This window comes from Chiloscyllium plagiosum, unplaced genomic scaffold (genome assembly GCF_037043375.1).
Source record: "Chiloscyllium plagiosum isolate Xiang-an unplaced genomic scaffold, Cpla_swu_hap1 HiC_scaffold_16, whole genome shotgun sequence".
Taxonomy (NCBI): domain Eukaryota; kingdom Metazoa; phylum Chordata; class Chondrichthyes; order Orectolobiformes; family Hemiscylliidae; genus Chiloscyllium; species Chiloscyllium plagiosum.
Window position 1 is genome coordinate 74,708,821 of NW_028270154.1, and position 23,858 is coordinate 74,732,678.

The 23,858-nt window shown below is 43.0% G+C and overlaps 1 protein-coding gene across 3 annotated transcripts; it reads left to right on the forward strand.

Annotated features, from left to right (window-relative positions):
* Positions 1–214: 214 nt before the first annotated feature.
* Positions 215–23,858, forward strand: LOC122556940 (T-cell leukemia homeobox protein 3-like). 3 transcript variants are annotated; one of them, XM_043704180.2, is made up of 4 exons: positions 215–617; positions 3,272–3,509; positions 22,550–22,777; positions 22,856–23,858. In XM_043704180.2, the coding sequence occupies exons 1-3, from the start codon at positions 215–217 to the stop codon at positions 22,758–22,760; spliced, it is 852 nt and encodes a 283-aa protein (XP_043560115.1). In that variant the 3' UTR covers positions 22,761–22,777; positions 22,856–23,858. The 3 variants fall into 3 exon arrangements, with proteins under 3 accessions (XP_043560115.1, XP_087851185.1, XP_043560114.1); XM_087995059.1 differs by having other exon boundaries at positions 22,859–23,858; XM_043704179.2 differs by having other exon boundaries at positions 22,550–23,858.

The following is a 23,858-nucleotide window of genomic DNA, read 5'->3' on the forward strand; positions in this document are numbered from 1 at the left end:
GAGAGCTCCCTCCTTCCTCCACTCTCAGAGCTCACACCTTGACTCCACAAAGTCCCGCTTTACCAACATGCTCCTTGGATTTCCTGAACTAACCAGAATTTTCTTCTAGGAGATTTGTGCGGGTCTCTCTCTCTCTCTCGCTCTCTCTCTCTTTTGGGGAAGGAGAGGGGGGCAATTGTTTTGGGGGGTTTTGAGGTGGGGTCTCCTTTCCGCGATGGATCAGTCTGGGACCACGCAGACCCAGCCTCAACACGAACCCATCAGCTTTGGCATCGACCAGATCCTCAGTGGCTCTGACCAGGAGAGCTGCCTGCAGTCCAGCGCCAGGGTCTCGGAGGCCGGTTACTTGAGCAGTCCGGTCAGCGGCGCCTACCCGGGCTTGGCCACGGCTTACCCAGCCATGGGGGCTACATACGAGGACAGCGTGTCGGGATCTTACAGTGTTAACCTGAGCATGAACGTCAACGGCCTGGCGTCCGCCGGAGTCATCCGTGTGCCCGCTCATCGCCCGGTCCCTCAAACGGCCATGCCCACAGTGTCAACCGTGGCCGGTTTGAGCAGCCTCAACTTCCCCTGGATGGAGAGCAGCCGGAGGTTTGCAAAGGACAGACTCACAGGTAAGGGGAGGGGAGGGCTGTGGGGGAGGCTAACTGATACCCTGGGCTCTGTCAAAACTCCCCAACCCCTAATGGTAATAATTCCAGACACCTCCACACATCCCCAGCACACACACACAGACGCACACACACCCCAACACTCACCACAACACACACACACACCCAACAGACACAGACCCCCAACACATACACACACACACCCAACACACACTCCAACAAACACAGACCCCAACACACACACACCCAACATACACGCCAACACTCACCCCCAACGCACACACACAACACCCCCAACACAGAGACCCCCAACACACACCCCAACACTCACCCCCAACACATATAGACCCCCAACATATACACACACACCAACACACATAGACCCCCAACACACACGCACACACAATGTCAGCGAGTAACCGCAGCAAAGTTTGTGCCTTTCTGTCCAACTCTGGCGCACTTTGCAAATTCCATTTCGTTCGGTCATTCTCTACAACCGATGTTCCATTAAAATTCAAACATAAATCGAAAACCTTCCGATGCTGGAGATCCGAAGCGAATTTGCTTGTAGAAACTCTACCAGCAGCTGTCGAGAGAGAGAGAGCGAAACAGACTTCGCGTTTCGAGTCCACAATTCGATTAATCACAATTCGTCAGATTTCACAGATTTTTATTTATAATTTCGAAAACACTTTGTGCTTGAACGGAAAAAACATTGAGTTGAAAAAGATTGGCCATCTGCTCAGCAAAAGGAATCATTTTAAAAAAAACAATAGATTTTAATAATAAACATTTGATTTTTTTTGATTTGGTGATACTGAGGGGGGTTACGAACGGTCAATCCTCCGGGTTGTGTTCAAACTGAATTAGTAGAAGTGGAATAAAAAACCCCAACTCAGACTGAGACAGCGGGTTAGGATGCACTTCACGAGGGTTTAATGTGGTCTCTGATCTCGTGAAGACTGGGATCCGCTGGAAATGACTGACATGTGGTCATTTAGAATGGAGTCAAATCAAAAGAGAAGCCAGTCCTTTCGACTCCATCTTAAACGGGTGACCCCTGACTTTTAATCTGTGCACGCCATCGCCCCCCCCAACCCCTTCATCCACCCCAAGTCCCAGATTCCACTCACCCCTGTATTCCCCCGTCAAAATCACCCCGAATCTCACTTGTTTCAGTAAAATCCTGTCACCCCTTCGAAACTGCAGTCAATGCAAGTCCTGAAAAATGTGTTGCTGATCTCCAATCTCTGCAGTCCTCACTTTCTCCTAGTCAATACGAGTCCACCCGGATTAAATTGACTCCAAAATACCTTCCCCACCGCCCCCTCCCCACCAAAGCTCAGACCAGCGCTAGAGGGAGAATTGCATCCTCAAATCACCAGCAAACCATAAAATCTTTTATCTTAATCTTTTATAAAAATCTTTTATCTTTTCCATTTTAAACACTAACCAATACCATGTACAAGATGCATCTCTTTCCCAAATAAAATAACCCCTTCAGTCCTTAACAAACTACACCAATTAAATAATGGCAAGAAAAACAATTTAAACTGTTCCTGCACACCGCTAAATAGCACTCCCCTTGCTCCCCCAATGCTGGCTGCTACTACACTAGCGCTGAATCTCCCCGAGGTTTGGAAGCGGGGAATCGGCCGTCCACACCCTGCCCCCACTGCCCTTCTTTCTGGATCGTGTTCCAGTAGCTTCTCGTAGAACACAGAGAGACCCGAACCCGTGACCGTGACAATCTCCTGTCAGTGCTCAGCTGTTTAACTGCCTACCAGTCAGGGCTCTGGTCCTTCAAAATATATCGAATTGGTCAAAAAAAAGTTTTGTTTGCAATTTTCAAATAAAACCTTAGCCATAAAGAATCCATTTGAAAGACTACATTTCAAACAGAAGACATTCCCGCTTGATATATTTTACAGAAATTCCACAATATAAATACAAGCATCTAGATTGCATTTTTGTTTTGAAATCCGTTCAGCTCAAAATTGGGCGATTTGAAATCGCTAATCGCTTTAGGAAAACAGTCTTTCTGTGATCATGACTGGATTCAGAGAGTGTTTGTTGTGAGCGGCTGTGCGTGTGTATCAGTGTGTCTGTGTGTGTGTGTGAGACTAAAGGGTGTGTGTGATCTGAGTGTGTGTGTGATCGAGAGTTTGAGGGAGTGTGTATGTGTGAGTTTCAGGAGTGTGTGTGTAATTGTGAGTTTGAAGAAAAGTATGTGTGCGTAATTGTGAGCATGAGGGAGTGTGTGGTGTGACTGAGTTTGAGGGAGGGAGTTTGTGTGTGTGTGTTTGAGGAAGCATGTGTGTGACTGCGTGTGAGTTTGGGCTTGAGAAAGTGGGCTTGCGTGATTATGCGTTTCAGAGAGTGTGTGTAAATGTGAGTTTGAGGGAGTGCAAGTTTGTGAGTAATTGTGAGTTAGAAGGAGTGTGTCTGTGTGATTGCGTGTTTGAGGGAGTGTGTATGATTGTGAATTTAAGTGTGTGTGTGTGAGAGAGAGAGGGCAGATTAAAGTTTCTTCCTTCGGCTTGTTTACTCGTTCTGGGAAAGAGCCCTATATACAAAAACATAGTAGCGAAGCCGGTCCCGGCTCTGACAAGTCCGCTGGAGTTCACTGAGGGGCCTGTTCCCTTTGTTTCTGTTAGCAGCCTTGACCCCTTTCACCGTGACACGGCGGATCGGCCACCCTTACCAGAACAGGACCCCCCCGAAGAGGAAGAAGCCCCGAACTTCTTTCACCAGGATTCAGATCTGTGAGCTGGAGAAGCGCTTTCACCGCCAGAAGTACCTAGCCTCGGCGGAAAGAGCGGCGCTGGCAAAATCCCTCAAAATGACCGACGCTCAAGTCAAGACCTGGTTCCAGAACCGCAGAACCAAGTGGAGGTGAGAGGAGGCAGATTGGAGGGAGGGGGATAGAGGGAGTGGGGCTGGGAGGGAGACAACGAAAAAGAGAAATACGGAATTGGGAGGGAAGGAGAGAGAGAATGGGGAGGACAGTGTAACTTGTTCACCGCCAAACAGGGAGAAGCTGTGAGAGTGCGTGAAATTCCCACATTTACAAATACAGAAAGAGCACCAAGAATTTCGGCTTTGGCTGAATTAGTTTTAACAAAGGACAGACAGTGAGTTAAATTAATATTCGCAATAAGAACAAAAGAGGGGATTAACATTTATATGCAGGGAAATGAAATCACAAAAAAAACTTTAAATTAATCCATACAAAACACGAAGGCAAAATGCTGCCGATGCGGGAAATCTAATAAACAGATATTGCTGGAGAAACTCAGCAGGTTTGGCAACATCTGGGGAGAGAGAGTAGAGATACCTGGTGGGTATTCCCAGCACTTTCTGGTGATTTTATTTATGAATTGAGTTTAATAATAAGGAGATCAATTGTAATTATATCTTTAAATGTTTGTAAAATAGAACAAAATTAATCAATTGAAAATAGAGCGTGGTGGCAAGGAGCAAAACAGTGAAATCTCGACATTTAAACACAGCGGGTGGTGGTAGGGAGAGTTACATTTTCACAGAGCCAGATACCCGTGACCCGAGATAATAACTACTGTAATTAAAAGACAAACGTTTGAGATGTGGAAAATACAGTATTGAATAAAATGCAGCGAAGCAAACTAAAATTAGTACATTTAAACTAAAAGTAGAAAGTAAAATGAATACAATTACATAGAAAGAGGAGATAATCCGTTATTGGAAACAAGGTCAATAGAATTTACAAAGGAAGATGGTAAAATGAGGAATTAAAACTGCAGCAATAGAGTGAAATTAATGGAATTATAGTACAGAGAATTAATAGTTAAAATACAGAGAGAGGCAGCCAAATCAATATAATGAAATATAAACTTCGAATAAAATTAATATATTTAAAATGCAGGAATGGAACAGAGAATTAATCTAATTAAAAGCAGATAGAGTGTCCCGGTAACCTGAATTAAATTACAGAGAAAGAGAATATCATTAGTCCAGTTAAAATACAGAGATGGAATAAAATTATTACATTTAAAATGTAGGTATGGCAGAGACAGTGTAAATAAAACTGAAATGCAGAGAGGAGTCACATTAGCAGAATTAAAATACAAGGATAGAAAGAATGTTTAATAGAGTTAAAATGAAGGGGTAGATCATTATTGGAATTTAAATAGAGGGATTGGGAATAACAGAACTAGAAGTAAAATAAAGTGTAACGCTAACAAAACTAAATTACTAGGATCGCGAGTAACATTCACAATAAAAATACAGAGATAGAAAGTAACATATAGAGAATTAAAATCGATGGAAAGAATGAAATATTAAGAGATTTAAAAGATTTTAAAATTAGGGAGTAACATGATAGAAACTAACAAGACAAAATTAAAATACAGCAATACAGAATAACATTAACAGCATTAAAATACGAAGATAGAGTATCATTAATAGAATTAAGATATAAACACAGAACAATGTTAATAGAATTAAAATGTGGAGCCAAGACTAAAAACAAATTTATTTCTAAGGATAGAGTAACATTAACAGCGTTAGAATAAACGGATACAGAGTAACAGCAGCATTATAATTAAGGGATGTAGATTAGCATTAATAGAATTAAAATATAGAGATAGAGTGTAATGTTAATGTAATTAAAATTCAGGAATAGAAAGTAAAATTTGATGTAATTTATAGGGTTCGATGGTAAGAGTAAGTGAATTAAAATACAACGATAGCGAATAACGTTACTAGAATTAAATTCTAAATATAATTAGTAACTGTTGTAGAGTTTGAACAGAGGGGTGTGAAGTTAACAAGAGAACCATGTTGTAATGTGGATTGAGTGATACGTTTGTAACAAAGTGAGTGATATATGTGAAGTTAATAAGGTGAATGAGATGCAGAAAGTAACGTTCATCGACTTAAAATGGAGTAAATGGAAATCATTTGAAAAACAAGGAAGTGATGTAGAACTTGGTAAATTACACGATTTAATAAGGTGAGTGACAGGGAGCGAGGATAAAATTAATGCAGAGTTCACAGAGTGCGGACTGATGTGGCGACAGGCGAAATTTAATATATTTTAAAGACGAGAAGGTGACTGAGAGTTAGTAACATGAACCTATTTCAACGCAGGAACTGACAGCGATTGACCTAAACTGTGGGAACTTGGGTAAAATTCACAGTAACAGATAGTGAATGATACCGGGAATGTCGAGGTTGGTGAGAAACTGTCCGATTTTAAAACCGCGTTCCAAAGGATTGAACTGAGATTTTTTAAAAAATCACTGTGTTTGAGCCCAAAGTAATCCTTAATCTGAGGTAGGAGAACGGTCCGTGTCCCTGAATTCCGGGGCTCAGGTCCATCAAATTGGGTTGGCGAGAGTTAGGTTTGCGGCTCCTATGTAAAGCCAGGTAGCCATGTCATAACTTCCATGTCACAGGAAGTTAAATGCAAAGATCTTTCCGTTGTCAGCGTTGCAGTTGGACGTACAGTAACACACCTCGGCGTTACTAGTGTCTGTTAATTGCTGAATTATTTCTGGAATATGGAGACAGAGGATGCTTCTGTCCGAGAGGGAGAGGGACAATGGAAAAAGGGGAGACGATCGTTCTGAAGTGCTCCAATAAAATCAAAATCCCTCATTCCTCTTGGGCTGTGGGAAACTGAATCTAACACTGGCTTTTATTTTCACAGAAGGTTAGTTTTGATTTATGTAATTTTCATTTTATTTAATAATTAAGTAAGACTCGGCTGACCTTGGAATCCGATTTTTCACCGTAGGGCTGTTCTAATAAACTTTCTCAGCAGTAATAACCCCTCTGATTGTGAAACAATGACTTAAAACGAGTTGGAATAGAATGGGAGAGAGAACCGGCTACAGATTTACAGATTGCGAGGAGTACATGGATAACACAATCCAAAGTGATACATAAATACAAGTAAATCAGGAAGTTTTCATTATTTAAACGAAGAACATCGGCCTGAGTTTTTATTCAAATTTTTTTTGGAAAAGGGTGCCATTCAGTGAGCAAGACAGCTCTGTTTACAATCTCTCTGCCTGTTAAAATGTCGCTTCATAAATTGACTGCAACATTAGGACATGGACGATGGAAAGTGCAATGATGAATGTTGTAACTGGGATTCGCAAGCTGGTTTCTTTATTTTCCTTCCCCGGGTTTTATTTATTCAGAAGGAAGAATAATCTGGGCCAGAGAGAGACGCGAGTTGTGCAGACACTGACACTAATGGCTTGTTAGCGGGGACTGACCCATTTACAGTGCTCTGTCTGACGAAATAGATTCTGGACAAGATGATAACATCTGTAATAACATCAGTAAGCAACAGCAACAGGATTATAGAACAATCTGTTATCGGAACTGCAGCCTGCAGTTTCCCGCTGCCGAATAGGGAACTGTGGAGCTGGGGATGGGGGTCTCTTGTTATCAGCCTTGAAAGGCAGGAAGATTGAAAACGGTAACTCCCAGTCCTGAACACAGAGGCAGAAACTCTGTCTCTCCCTAAAATGGGGGAATCGCCCTCAATGAACTGATTGATTGATTCATTGATTTATTGTCACGTGTATCGAAGTGCAGTGTTTTGTTTACGAGCAATACTGGCAGATCATAGTGGGCAAGAATGGACAGATCAAAAGACTTACACAGAGGCCCACAGGTTACATTGCACATGGGCCGGGTGCGTTACCTTTCCCGCTCCTTCTCTCAGTCCGAACGGGACGAGCACGTAAATTAAACAAAAACAGAATTGTAGGAGTGACTCGGGACGTCCGGCAGCTTCTGTACACAGGGGAACAGAGGGAACCTTTCAAGAGGAGGCTCGCTCGACTTTTCGAAATTCCTGCAGATTCGCTGAGTTTTCTCAGCAGTTTCTGAGTTTATTTCACATTTCCATCATCGGCAGTGTTCCATGTTTGGATGGCTGTGTTTGTACGGAGAGAAAGTCGGAGCAACTCAGAATGTGATAGTGGGTTTGACAGTGCATACCTGCGTGGATTAAACTAAGTGTGTTAGTATGGGTATCAAAATTAGTGTATTAGTGTAGGGTGTTATTGTTTGTGTGTTAATATGGGTGGGTCAAACTGAGTGTGTTAGTGCAGTGTGTTAGAGTGACAATGTTGGATTGAGTATGTTCGTGTGGGTGAATCGGAGTGAGGGTGTTTGTGTAGTGTGCTCGAATGTATGCTAGTGTATGTGTGTCAGTGTGTGCGTGTGTGTGTCAGTGTGAGAGTGAGTGAGTGTTCTAGTGACAGTGCTACAAATGTGTGCTTATGTGAGTGTGTTAGAGTATGTTCGTGTAGTGTGTTCATGTGAGGGTGTTAGAGTGAGAGTGTTAGTAGATTGTGTTAGAGTGTGTTAGAGTGCGCTAGCATTTTACGTGTGATTCAGTGTTTAAACGCCTGTATGTGAGAAAGTGAGAAAATGTCCTCTAATTGTAAGAGTGTGCTCCAATGTGTGCAATCTGGTGTTAAGTGTGTGTCAGTAAGTACACATTGGTGTATATGTGTTTGCACATGCGAGTGTACTCTGTATGTGTGCATTTGTATACACACATCTGTGTCTATGTATGTGTGTGCATCTGTGTGTGTGTCTGTGTGTTTGACCTTGCATGTGTGTCTGTATGTGTATGTCAATGTGTGTGTGATCTTGCATGTGTGTCTGTAGGTGTATGTCAATGTGTGTGTCTACTCCAGTTTGTGATTGTGTGTGAGAGACAGTGTTTGCTCTTGTGTGCATGCATGCCTGAGCTGTACTGTGTATGAGTAAGTGTGTGTATGACAGCAGGAGTATGTGAGTGCTCTGGGGTGTGTGTGTATGCATGCGTGCTGTAATGTGCATGAATTTGTATGTGTGTACGTGTGAGAGAGACAGTGTTCTCTAGTGTTTGTGTGTATCTGCATGTGCTGCGGTATGTGTGAGTGTTGTAAGTATGTGCATGCGAGAGAGCGTGCTCCAGTGTTTGTCTCTGTGTATTTGTGTGTAAGAGAGAGAGACTGACTCTGGTATTGTAAGTGTGCATTATGTCAAAGTGTGATATGGTGGACAGAGCTCAGGTTTCCTTCCACGGTCCAAGATGTGCAGGTTAGGTGGATTGATCATGCTTAATTGCCCACAGCATGCAGGGAGGTGCAAGCTAGGTGAGTTAGCTATGGAGAATGCAGGGTGACATGGTGGTGGGATGGATCTGAGTAGGATGCTGTTTGGAGGGTCAAAGTGGACTTGATGGGCTGAATGGCCTGCTTCTACACTGGAGGGATTCTACGGAGACTGATTCTGGTGAATAAGAGTGTGTTATGTGAAAATGTACACCAATGTGTGTATGTGTGTATATGAGGGAGAATACAAGTGCACATGCAGGCATTTTTGTGAGGGATGGAGTGTTCTCCAATGTGTAAGTATATGTGTTTGAGAAAGAGACAACTGCATTGTGTAAGTGTGTTTATGAGCTCTAGGGTTTATAAATGTACTTGCAAGAGAAAGAGAGAGATGGGGTGGAGTGAGAATATGTAGAATTATAGAATCACTACAGTTTGGAGGAAACCAGAACATCCGGAGCAAACCCACACTGTCACAGGGAGAATGTGCAAACTCCACACAGAATGCTGCCTGAGGGTGGAATTGAACCCAGGTCCCTGCTGCTGTGAGGCAGCAGTGTTAACCACTGAGCCTGTGTATATGTGCGTGAGATAGAGAAAAAAAGTGCACGTGTGTGTGTGTTTCAGTGTGCAGTTATGTTTGTTTGTGTGTGTCTCAGAGAGTGCAGTCTTGTGTTTGTGTGTGTATGTGTGAGACAGAGAGAAAGAGAGAGAGAGAGCACTTGCCCTGTGGTATGTGAGTGTGTGTGTGTGCGTGCGTATGTACGCATGCATGTGTGTTTGTGTGCATGTGAGAAAGAGGGCAAGTCAGCTCTGTTGTGTGTGAGTGTGAGAGTGTGCATGCTTGCCTTTGAGCATGTACATTAATCATAAGCAGAAGTTGGCCATTCAGCCCATCAGTTTGCTCCATCATTCAATTAGATCATGGCTGATTTGATAATTCTCAACTCTAGTTTCATATCCTTTCACCATAATCCTCAATTCCCTTACTGATTACAAATATGCCTATCTCTGCCTTGAATATATTTAGTGACCAAACCTCTAAAAACTCTGTGGTAAAGAAATTCACAGATTCTCTACTCTCTTCCTCATTTCTGTCTTCAATGGGTGATCTTTATTCCGAGATTATGTCCTCTAGTCCCATACTCTCCCACAAGGGGAAAACAACCTGTTTGCATCTAAACTGTGAAGTCCCTCAAGAATCTTGCACGTTTCAATAAAGTCTAAACTCCAATGAGTGCAGGCTCAATTTACTCAAACTCTCCTCATATAGAACATAGAACATTACAGTGCAGTACAGACCCTTCGGCCCTTGATGTTGCACCACCCTGTCATACTAATCTGAAGCCACATACACTATTCCATGTACATCCATATGCCTGTCCAATGATGATTTAAATGCACTTAAACTTGGCAAATCTACTACCATTGCAGCAAAGCATTCCATACCCTTACTACTCTCTGAGTAAAGAAACTACCTCTGACATCTGTCTTATACCTATCTCCCCTCACTTTAAAGTGTTGTCCCCTCATGTTTGCTGTTCCCATACTTGGAAAAAGGCTCTCCCTTTCCACCCTATCTAACCCCCTGATTATCTTGCATATCTCTATTAAGTCACCTCTCAACCTTCTTCTCTCTAACGAGAACAGCCTCAAGGCCCTCAACCTTTCCTCATAAGACATTCTTTCCATACCAGGCAACATCCTAGTAAATCTCCTCTGCACCCTTTCCAAAGCTTCCACATTCTTCTAATAACGCGGTGACCAGAACTCCAAGTGTGGTCATACCAGAACTTTGTACAGCTGCAGCATAACCTCCTGGTTCCGGAACTCAATCCTCTATTAATAAAGGCCAAAACACTGTATGCCTTCTTAACAACCCTGTCAATCTGGGTGGCAACTTTCAGGGATCTGTGTACATGGACACCGAAATCTCTCTGCTCATCTGCACTCCCAAGAATCTTACCATTAGCCCAGTACTTTCCCTTCCGATTACTCCACCCAAAGTGTATCACCTCACACTTGTCCACATTAAACTCCATTAGCCATCTCTCAGCCCAGCTCTGCATCCTGTCTATGTCTCTCTGCAACCTACTACATCCTTCGTCACTATCCACAACTCCACCGACCTTAGTGTCATCCGTAAATTTACTAACCCACCCTTCTAAGCCCTCATCCAAGTCATTTATAAAAATGACGAACAGCAGTGGACCCAACACTGACCCTTGTGGTACGCCGCTAGTAACAGGACACCAAGATGAACATGTTCCATCAACTACAACCCTCTGTTTTCTTTCAGCAAGCCAATTACTGATCCAAACTGCGATGTCTCCCACAATCCCATTCCTCTGCATTTTGTATAATAGCCTACTGTGGGGAACCTTATCGAACGCCTTGCTGAAATCCATATACACCACATCAACCTGTTTACTCTAATCTACCTGTTTGGTCACTTTGTCAAAAAACTCAATAAGATTCGCTCGGCACAACCTACCCTTCACAAAACCTACCCTTCATATGATAGGTGGACTGCAGATGCTGGAGATCAGAGTGGAAAAGTGTGGTGCTGGAAAAGCACATCTGGTCAGGCAGCATCTGAGGATTAGGAGAGTCGAAACGTCAACTCTCTGCTACTCAGATGCTGCCTGATCGGCTGCACTTTTCAAGCACCACACCTTTTGACTCTCTTCATATGATAGTCTATCCATACCTTGGATTAACCAAGCGAACCTTCTTTGCATCCAATGCCAATACATCCATCTTGAATAAGGGACCCCAAACTGTTCAAAGTATTCCAGCTATGGTCTGACAAGTGCCTTGCATAGTTTTTGCAAAACCTCTTTTTATACTCCCTTCCCTTTGAAATAAAGGCTAACGTTCTATTTGCTTTTCTTGTTACCCGCTGAACTTGGATGCTAGATTTTATGATTCATGGAAGGGAACTTCCAAGTCTCTAAAGCTTCCTACAGTCTTTCTCAATTTGAATAATCCTTAGCTCCTCTATTGTTCCTGTCAAAGTGCATAACCACTCATTTCCTCAAATTACATTCATATGCCCAGGTTTTTGCCCACTTGTTTAACATGTCTGTACCCCTCTATATATTCCTTGTGTCATTCATATCACTTGCCATTTTGTGTCACCCACAGACATGGTGATAGTACACTCACTTTCTTCATCTAAATCTCCAAGGAGTACAGTTAGTTCAGTTGCCTGGTCAGCTGGTTTGCAATGGAGAGTGATGGCAACAACACACGTTCAGTACCAGCTGAGGTTGTAATGAAGGTCCCGCCTTCTCAACCTCACCCCTTGCCCTGAGGTATGGTGACCCCAGGTTAAACACACCACTAGTCTTTTATATATTATAAATAATTGTGGTTCCAGTCCTTATCCCTGAAGATTAGGTTGCCATTACTGAAATTGTCCACCTTTATCCAAACCCTCTGTTTTCTATTAGTTAGTCAATTGTCTATTCATGCTAATATACTACTTCCAGCACCATGGACTCTTACTTATTAAAAAGTCTAATTTGTGGTACTTTTGGGACACCTTCTGGAAACCAAATATATTTCATCCACTACTCCCCATTTATCCATCCTGCTTGTTACCTCCTCAAAGAATTATAGTAAATTTGGCAGGCATGATCTCCCCTTCATGAAGCTATGTTGATTCTGCTTAAGGGAATGTGTGAGTGGGTTTGGAGTATTAAAGTTGGTCTCTGTGACTGTGTGCATAGGAGAGGTTGGTTTAAATTACTTGTTTCTGAGAGTGTGTGTTTATCTGGTTGTGTGTGAATCTGTTTGTGAGGTGTGCATCTGTTTCAATGGGCTGTAAGTAACTAATATTTACTCTATTCTAGTTAGTTATTGAACAAATAAACAAATTTTGAACCATATTCTCACAGTACAGGTGTGGGGGTGGGGGACAGAATATTTAATCTATGACAGTGTTAGTGCAGGAGCTTATGTTCAAGATTGTGTTCAATCCACCAGTCTTCTCACACATTCCAGGATCCATCAGTTCCTTGAGGTGATACACCTGCCAATCCATGCGAACAAATCACTCTCTCACTTATAACTGACTAGGCTAATTAAGCTTTATATAATAACAGGTGTCAGATTATTACTCACTAATCTGCCCATTTAACTCTCTATCTTAAACAAGGAATATTCAGATTTACATCTGTCTTATTTACAATTCACTCCTAGTGTTAAAATGCAAAACATTTTGTATTTATTCACAAACCCCAACACCACAACATCCCCAATTACTGACCATTCCACACAACCCAATTGCTGACCATCCACATCCTAATTATTGATAGCCCCCACATTCCAGTTACTGGCCATCTTCACATCCCAGTTACTGACCATCATCTCACCCCATTCCCCGCTAAATGTTAGCCAGCTCTTTGCAAATGCATGGAACAGACTTACTAGTAGAACCTCTTCGTTGCCCAGCCCATGGGGTTGTGAGATAAATAACTGCACAAATGTATAACAAAGATAGATAAATCAATGAGAATTTGATGGAGGGAAGAATGAACAAATGCAAATGAATTCATTCCATATTCAAAGCAATGACAGAAGAAAAGGAAGTCTTGCAGAATATTAGAGGCCGAGGAGGAAATTATAGTGTTACATTTGAGATAGAACATAGAACAGTACAGCACAGAACAAGCCCTTCAGCCCATGATATTGTGCCGACCACTGATCCTCATGTATGCACCCTCAAATTTCTGTGACCATATGTATGTCGAGGAGTCTCTTAAATGTCCCCAATGACCCTGCCTCCACAACTGCTGCTGGCAACGCATTCCATGCTCTCACAACTCTCTGTGTAAAGAACCCGCCTCTGACGTCCCCTCTATACTTTCCTCCAACCAGCTTAAAACTATGACCCCTCGTGTTAGTCATTTCTGCCCTGGGAAATAGTCTCTGGCTATCGACTCTATCTATGCCTCTCATTACCTTGTATACCTCAATTAGGTCCCCTCTTCTCCTCCTTTTCTCCAATGAAAAAAGTCCGAGCTCAGTCAACCTCTCCTTATAAGATAAGCCCTCCAGGCAGCATTCTGGTAAACCTCCTCTGAACCCGCTACAAAGCATCCACATCTTTCTTATAATAGGGCATCCAGAACTGGACGCAGTACTCCAAGTGCGGTCTAACCAAAGTTTTATAGAGCTGCAACAAGATCTCATGACTCTTAAACTCAATACCCCTGTTAATGAAAGCCAAAACACCATATGCTTTCTTAACAACCCTGTCCACTTGGGTGGCCATTTTAAGGGATCTATGTACCTGCACCCCAAGATCCCTCTGTTCCTCCACACTACCAAGAATCCTATCCTTAATCCTGTACTCAGCTTTCAAATTCGACCTTCCAAAATGCATCACCTCGCATTTATCCAGGTTGAACTCCATCTGCCACCTCTCAGCCCATCTCTGCATCCTGTCAATATCCCGCTGCAGCCTACAACAGCCCACTATACTGTCAATGACACCTCCAACCTTTGTGTCATCTGCAAACTTGCTGACCCATCCTTCAATCTCCTCATCCAAGTCATTAATAAAAATTACAAACAATAGAGGCCCAAGGACAGAGCCCTGTGGAACACCACTCACTACAGACTTCCAGGCAGAATATTTTCCTTCTACTACCACTCGCTGTCTTCTGTTGGCCAGCCAATTCTGTATCCAGACAGCTATGTTCCCCTGAATCCCATTCCTCCTGACCTTCTGAATGAGTCTACCATTTATCAAATGCCTTGCTAAAGTCCATATACACCACATCCACAGCTCGACCCTCATCAACTTTTCTAGTCATATCCTCAAAGAACTCGATAAGGTTTGTGAGGCATGACCCGCCCCTCACAAAGCCATGTTGACTGCATTTAATCAAGCCATGCTCTTCCAGATGGTCATAAATCCTATCCCTCAGAATCCTTTCTAACACCTTGCAGACGACAGACGTGAGACTTACTGGTTTGTAATTGCTGGGGATTTTCCTATTTCCTTTCTTGAAGACAGGAATTACATTTGCCTCTCTCCAGTCCTCAGGTACGACTCCAGTGGAGAGCGAGGATGAAAAGATCTTCGCAAGTGGCGAAGCAATTGCATTTCTTGTTTCCCAAAGCAGCTGAGGACAAATCTGGTCCGGGCCTGGAGACTTGTCAATCTTAATGTTTGACAAAATTTTCAGCACATCAGATTCCTCTATCTCTATCCATTTCAGCATGCACACCTGCTCTTCAAAGGTTTCATTCACTACAAAATTCATTTCTTTCATAAAGACAGAAGCAAAAAACTCATTCAGGTGTTTCCCTTCCTCCTCAGACTCCACACACAAATTCCCTAAATAGGGAGGTAGTATAAGTGAGTTTAGGAATAATAGGATAAATTAGATAGTTGGATCAACTCATTTCCAACTGGAGAAATGGACAGGAGGGTTCAGATTCCTGAGAGATTTGGAACAGACCTGGAGCAAATGGGCACCCATTTAAGATGGGCAGATTTAACCTCAATAGAGCTAGGTTAATGTCCTCTTGGAATGTTTATCTCATGTTACGATGGAGAATTTAACTTCATTTTTGCAGGGGGCAGATAGCAGCAAAAAACATTGGAGATGATGACAAAGGTGCACAGAGGACTGAGGGAGGCAGACAGTACCGAACCAAAAGAATAAATCAGAATTGGGAGTGATCAAGATGTGAAACCAAGTGATGGATTGTTGTACTAGTACAGAATTACATAGTGTGAGCTGCAGGTACAGGTTTCTATCCATAATTATTGCATCAGTGATAACAGAGAGAGCTGTCTCAAAGAAGTGGAGGATTGGGAGATAATTTCTTCTTCTCAAAACATTCAGAAAAGAATAGAGAAGGAAATGAAAGGGGACCCGCAGATTGATCTAATGAAAAGGAGAGTACTGCAAAAGAGTGTTGTACTTTGGTATTCAAAGTAAAAATCTGTTTGGTTTGAATTAATGTATAATAAAGGAAATACTATGCTGTGTAATTACATTTTCGGCCACCGAATAGTGAGTTACTGGAGCATATTTACAGGAGAATGAGAAAAGGATATAAGAACTACCAAACAGTGATCATGAGAAATCTCAGGATGGTACAGAAGCCATGTAGAGGACAAAGAGTGGGAGGAACTCCTAAAGAGTGTAAAAGAGAATTTCCTTGATCAGTAATGAGTACTCCTGCATCAGATCCTGGAGAATGAAGTGGAAGTGGGAATGAAGTGGAAATGATATTTGCATGGAAGACCATCTGTGACTATTGGGCAGCATGGTGGCTCAGTGGTTAGCACTGCTGCCTCACAGCACCAGGGACCCGGGTTCGAGTTCCACCTTGGGCGTCTGTCTGTGTGGAGTTTGCACGTTCTCATCGTGTCTGCATGGGTTTCCTCCGGTTTCCTCCCACAATCCAGAGATGTACAGGCCAGGTGAATTGGCTATGCTAAATTGCCCATAGTGTTAGGTGCGTTAGTCAGGGGTAAATATAGGGTTGGGAAATGGGTCTGGGTGGGTTACTCTTCGAAGGGTCGGTGTGGACTTGTTGAGCCGAAGGGCCTGTTTCCATACTGTATCTAATCTAATCTAAAAAAGAATGATTATAATATCATTAGACTGAGACTATTATGGAGACTATGTATTATGGACCAAACCCTCTCAAAATATGTTAAGAAGGTAGTTGAGATCCTAATTTTATTTTATTTTATGAATAAATGTAAGGTGTTGTGTTCCAGATGCAATTTGCTTGGTCAAACTACTCAATGTTAAGCAAAGCATAATTTATTCATTCAGTATAGTTAAAATGCAACAAAAGAAAGAATGAAGAAAAGAATTGGCTTAGCTATAACTCTATTTGAAATCTTAATGGAATAATAGATTATTTAGCTACTAAGCCGTAATGGTTCCAATATAGTAACATCCCATAAATACACTGTTGGCAATAGGCAAATTCAGAAAATAGTTTGCCCACATACAACTCCAGCAGCCCAGGAGGAAAAGCATCAAGAGAAATCTGAGAGAGCATAGCAGGAAGAGATGTACTACAGCAACAAACCCAACAACAACTGCTACAGAAAAACTAAGAAACTAAAAATTCTGATTCTGTGAGAGCTTGGCTACACCCATTCAGGCTGCTTCTATTGTTCCTACATTTTAAAAAATCCAAGGCCTCACAAATTGCTTACTCTAGTGTTCTGTGGAAACTGCTCAGCACCTCTGCCTTAAAACTTCTGTTAAAAAAAAGGCCAAAATAACCTCTTAAAGCCATAATATTGTCACATATGGTACACACCAATAAGCACAAAAACCCTGAACCAGCAGAGGACTTACTTCAGTAAGTTCACTGGGGATATGGTTCAGGTCCATTGGGATCATAACTTGGCAGATAAAACAATAATTAGTCTTGTGGACTGATGCAGCGCAGAATTGGACCATATGAAACATTCAAACAGGAGACAGTCCAGGTCACCAAACCCTAGCCAGCTAACAATATACATGGTAACATGAGCCAGGAATGGAGGAAAAGGGTCACTTGCAAGGTTGGTAATGTGGAAGCTAATCAAATTTAGTATAAAGAGTGTAGAGAAGAGCAGAAATGTAAAGAAGATGCAAAATAAGTTCCTAAGACTAGATTAGCAGGTAATATGGAAGAAGAAGCCAAAAGAAAATGCTTTCCAAACAATATCTAGAAGAGGATGGTCAAAGGTAGACCATGTGAAGTCAGCGGGCATGATGTGAAATGAGTTATTTGTACCTTCACTAAAAAATAGGATTTTGCTCATCCAGCAGTCAGAGAAGTAGATCATAACATTTTTGGAAAATAGATAAAGAGAAAATAATTTAAAAGTTGCCATTCCTCAGAATAGAAAACTCATCCAGTCCAGGGGAAATAGCAGTTGCTTTTGGAATTAAGGATGTAGATGGTGAAAGTTCTGGCCACAGCTTTCCAACATTTCTTGATTTTTTTTTGGGGGGGGGGCAATGGTGGTGCAGGGGGAGGCTGCCAGAGGCCTGGGACATTGCAAATATTACATAAATAGATAAATCTTGAAACAGAAAGCCAACTAGCCTAACATGTATCAGAGGAAACTTTCAAGGCAGTAGTTTGAGCCAAAATTAATTGTCACATTGAAAGACATAGGTTAATCAATGACAGTATTTTTTAAACCAAATTGTGTTTGGCTAACTTGATCAAGTGACTTGATAAGGTAGTGCAGAGGGTTGATGAGATTAGTTCAGATGATTATGAGCTCATGAACTTTCAAAAGGAATTTGACAAGGTATCACATAATAAATTTAATGACAAAATTAAGGTCTAACGAACGAAAGGTACAGTGTCACATGATTCCAAAGTGACTAAGGATCAGTGAACAGGCAATAGTCATGAATGATTAGATTCCAGGCTGGAGGCTAATATTAGTGATAATTCTCAAAGCTTTGAATTAGAGCCTCTTATTTTTAAAATACATCGCGTACACACACACACACACTTGGGTTCGCAGATAGTACGAAATTCTTCGATGGTACAAACTTCAGGATGACACAAACTGGAAAACTGGGCAGACAAAATCTGTATGAAATTTAATACAGAAACGTGGAGTGATACATTTTGGTCAGATTAGTGACAAATGACAATATAAATTGATGGTACAATTTTAGTAGAGATGCAAGAGCAGAGAGACCTGGCAATGTATACACATCAATCTTTGAAGAGAATCCTCAAAGGAAAAAACTTTTCCAGGAGTTTGAAGATACGGCAAGGAAATTGAAATGACATAGCAGGGGGGGATGGGACAATGGGATAGCAGAGGAATAGGATCAATGGGAGAACAGAGGAATAAGATCAATGAAGTCGTAGGGGAATGGGATCAATCAGAAAGTAGGGGAATAATATCAGTTGAATTGCAGAGGAATGGGATAGTAGAGAAATGGGATCAATGGGATGGTGGAGGAATGGGCTCTTTTGGATAGCAGAGGAATGGGCTTAAACTGATAGCAGGAGATCATTTGGATAGTAGAAGAATTGGATCAATGGGATTGCAGGGGATCAATAGCATGACAGATGAAAGGATCAATAGCATTACAGGAGAATGGGATCAATGGGATCAATGAGATAACAGGAGAATGGATTAGCAGAGCAATGGGATGAATTTGAGATCAATGGGACAGCAGGATAATGGGATAAATGGGGAATGGGATTAATCAAATTGTATGGAAATGTGATAAATGGGTAGCAAGAGAATGGGATCAACTGGCTAGCAATAGTTTGAGGTCAATGGGATAAAAGAAGAATGGGATCAATGGGATAGTGGGGAATGGGCTCAGTAGGATAGCAGCAGAATAGACTCAATGTAATAGCAGGGGAATAGGATCAGTAGGATAGCAGGGGAATGGGATCAATCAAATTCAAAAGGATTGGGATCAATTTGATAAGAGGGAAACAGGGTTCAATCAGATCACCAGAGGAATAGCATCAATTGGATAATAGGAGAATGGGATAAATAAGATAACAATGGAATTGGGTCAATGTGATAGCAGGACAATGGGATGAATGAGATAGCAGAGAATGAGATCAATTGATTAGTAGAAGAGTGGGATCAATCATATCACAGGGGAATGGAATCAATGCGATCATAGGGGAATAAGATCAATCAAATGGAATAATTGGGGCGGCACGGTGGCACAGTGGTTAGCACTGCTGCCTCACAGCGCCAGGGCCCCAGGTTCAATTCCCACCTCAGGCAACTGTCTGTGTGGAGTTTGCACATTCTCCCTGTGTCTGCGTGGGTTTCCTCCAGGTGCTCCGGTTTCCTCCCACAGTCCAAAAACGTGCAGGTTAGGTGAATTGGCCATGCTAAATTGCCCGTAGTGTTAGGTGAAGGGGTAAATGTAGGAGAATGGGTCTGGGTGGATTGCTCTTCGGCGGGTCGGCGTGGACTTGTTGAGCCAAAGGGCCTGTTTCCACACTGTAAGTAATCTAATCTAAGATCAATCAAATGGAATAACTTGGATAGCTGGAGACTGGGATCAATGGGATAGTAGAGAATGGGATCATTCAGATAGCAGAGGAATGGGATAAATGGGATAAAAGCTGAATGGGATCATTTGGATAGCAGAGGAATGGGATCAATCAGCTCACAGGGGAATGGGATCATTCAGATAGTGGGGAATGGGATCAATAGGATAGGAGAATAGAGTCATTGGGAAGCAAAGGAATGAGATCAATGTGATAGAATGGGATCAATCAGATAATATTTGAATGGAATAAATGTGATAACTGGGGAATCAGATCAAGGGATAAAAGAGGAATGGGATCAATCAGATTGCAGGTAGATGGATCAGTGGGATAGCAAGGGATCAATGGGATAGTATGGAATGGGATAAATCAGACAGCAGAGGAATGGGATAAATGAGGCAGCAGGGCAATGTGATCAATTGGATAGCAGAAGACAGATCAATTGGATAGTATGGAATGAGATAGTAGAAGAATATAGTATTTGGGATAGCAAAGGAATTGGATTAATGGAATAACAGGAGAATGGAATCAATGGGTTAGCAGGGAAATATTATGAATCAGATAGCATTTGAATGGTATCAATAAGATAGCTGGGGAATGGGATCAATGGGATAACAGAGGAAAGGGAACAATTAGATTGAAGGGGTGGGATCAATGGAACAACAGTCAAATGGAGTCAATCGAATCACAGAGAGATGCAATCAGGTGGATTCCTAGGGAGGGAAATCAGATGGATTGTAGGAAATGGGATCAGTCCGATCACAAGGGAATGCCCTCATTGGGAAAACAGGAAAATGGGATCAAGGGCTCAACAAAAGAATAGGATCAATCGGCCTGTAGAGTAATGCGATCAATGAGATGGTAGGACCAAAGAGATAGCCCTTGACCAGTGTGCTGAATGGTCTCTGACTTATGTGGATCTATGACCATTCACCCTCTCCAACCCATCCCATGATATTTCACGCCAGTAGACAGGTATAAGTCAGATCAAATAAAAATTACATAGACATAAATTTCTAATATGGAGTCAGCGAGGCAGCACTATAGCGAATAGGGTTTCAATACACAAGGAGTGTATTCCCCGAAGGGGAAATCACCTGGTGATGTGACAGTGGCTGTATCGATGCTGTAATAGATCTGTGTTGGCCGGCTGAAAGGGATTCCCAGATTACTCTTGCAGGCACATTCTTTAGTGACTATGTAATACCCGGGGATCTCTGAGACACCCAAGCCGTGTGTTTGTACGTGGATGTAAGGAGAGGAACAGAGTGACAAGTGAATTGGGCCAATGCACTGACAGCGACAGCAGGAAGTGTGAGTGAGTTGAATAACCCATGATCTAGAACAGCCTATCCCTCAGAACCCCACTGCTTGCTTGGGTTTTAGAAACCTCTCTGGGTGTGTTGGCAGGAATCTCTCCTGTGGCAGTGCACTAACACAGGGACGCACACTCACACAATGGGTATCATTCCCAGTGAAATATTGACGTATTCGTCTATGAGTGTTCAAAGCTGAGAGCCATGCTCTCGGGGACTGCTCCAGTGTTTAGCTTTTGAAGACAGTTTGACGATGGACCTTTCCTCCAGTCGGTCTGATTCTGCCACACCCAAAGCAGTGAAACCCAAATCAGACTGAACCCAGGCTCCTGCAGCTGAGCAGAGCTGCTTCCACACCAGCTGCTGCATTTGGCAAAGAGGAAATCTTTGCCTGCCCTGACGCTCTCGGGGGAGTATGGAAAACGTCCTGTCCAGGAACCTGACTCTGGGTTTGACTGGGGAACTCAAACCCTATTCCCCCGTTCACCGCACGGTCACTGAGTCGGAGCTTTCACGCAGCTCCAGATATCTGTGTTTGTGAACTTGAATAATAAAAACTGTCCCGGTGTCGAGGGGCAGGATGGAGCTAAGGAGGCGGGAATGAAGGGGTTGAAGAGGGAGAGAAAGTTCCGGAAGGTGGAATGGTGGGGAGGGAAGGAGATTCAGGAGGATAGAAGTTGATGAGGGTGGTGTTTCAGGGGAAAGTGCTGTTTAAGGGAGATGAGGATTGAGGAGGGTGGTGCTTAAGAAGGGTGGTGATCGAGGAGGATGAGGGTTGAGGAAGATAGTGTTTGAGGAGGATGAGGGCTGGGGAGGATGGTGTTTGAGGAAGATAACGTTTGAGAAAGGTGATGCTGAGGAGTGTATTTTTTGAGGAGGCTGAAGGTTAATGAGGAGGGTGGGGGTTAATGAGGAGGGTGGGAGTTAATGAGGAGGGCGGGGGTTAATGAGGAGGGTGGGGATTAATGAGGAGGGTGGGAGTTAATGAGGAGGGTGAGAGTTAATGAGGAGGGTGGGGATTAATGAGGAGGGTGGGGGTTAATGAGGAGGGTGGGGGTTAATGAGGAGGGTGGGGGTTAATGAGGAGGCTGGGAAAGAGAAAGGCCCCTTGAGAGTGGACAGGGACAATCCACATGTAGCTGTAGGACAGAGTGCCTGCTGTTAATCCGCTCACCCGGGACTCAGTGGAGCCTATTTGAGGGGGATTTTCACAGGAGGAGAGTGAGTGAACGAGGAGCCCTGTATCTGACCTGGGAGCAGGACTCTTCCTGGTAAGGGTTCCGTTCCCCCTCTCGGTTGTGCGAGTTGAGCGTAGTCTCTGTAAATAGCGGGATCATGTGGAGGGATTATGTGAGGGAGGCAGTGGGGGAGGAGATCTTGCTGAACCAAGGGAGATAGCCAGGCCTGGATTTCCACTGGGCCCCGGGTGAAGAGCTTCGCCTCTGAGTTAACGGAGTTATGTGTTTATCTCACCCAGGCGGCAGACAGCGGAGGAGAGAGAGGCCGAGAGACAACAGGCCAACAGACTGATGCTGCAACTACAACACGACGCCTTCCAGAAATCTCTTAGCGACTCGATTCAGCCAGATCCTCTGTGTCTGCACAACTCGTCTCTGTACGCGTTGCAAAACCTGCAGCCCTGGGCTGAAGATAATAGCAAGATGCCAGTTGTTACATCGTTAGTGTGAGAGACTGAGAGAGTGAGGTGAGCAGCAAATCCGAGCCCGGCTCTCTCTCCAAGAAATTAATCTGTGAGTTCGTTTTAATTTTATTCTTTCTTTAGAAGTTTGAACTGGGGGAGAGCAGCGCATCAGAGAATCTCAACACCAGGGATCGGGAAACGAAGGGGAATCTTTATTGAACTGAACAGAACTCAAAGACAACAACGTGAGGGTGAATAAACAATAAGGCACTGCCGTGAAACAATTAAACAGCAAAATAAAACTTCTCAAAGACTGCTTGAAAAGCTGGCGAGAGACATACCTGCAGCAAAACTGCCTGTTGTTCAATCTTCGAGGATTAAGAATTTCTTCCTTTTGTTTTGTTAATAATTATATATTTTTAAATAATCCCTCAGGAAAGAATGAAAACAGAAGCATCTCCACATATTTATTGCTGACGTGAAGCACTGGCCTTGGGACAGAGGAAAGTAACGTGCTCTTAGACAGAGGAAAGTAACTTTTTTTTAATGTTGGGAATGTGGGCGGTCACTGAACATTCCTCCTTTCTCCGACTTGGGGTGAGTGTGGGTCCCTTCGAGCACAGGGAAAGCGGGGAGAGCTACTCTCGGCTCCCTGACTTGTAGCCCCTCTCCTGCTTGTCGCATTAACAGCCGGGGAAGTGCCTGTGTCCTCCGCAGGTTATGATTGGGACCGTGAAGAAAGTTTGAGAGATTGAAGGGACGAGACAGGAGGGATTGTGAACTGGATCGATCACTGGTGTGTGTGTGTGTGTGCGCGTATGTGAATGAGAGAGAGAGAGAGAGAGAATTCACCGAATGTTATTAATGTGCTTCATCCACCAAGCAGAACAGCGGTCATATATTATTGCTCAGTCTTGTCTTTCTTTGAATTCCCTGTTATTCACTTTACTCCAGCTGCGAGCCCGGGAGAGGAGCTGTTTTTCCCCGCTCTGTTCGAGAAGCATGCGCCAGAGCATTTTTTAAAAAATGTATGGATTTATGTAAGGGCCATCGATTATAGGTTTGACTGAAGGTAATATAATGTATATAACAAGCACTGTACACTATTAATTTGTATCTACAAAATGTGTAAATAAAAGTCGGC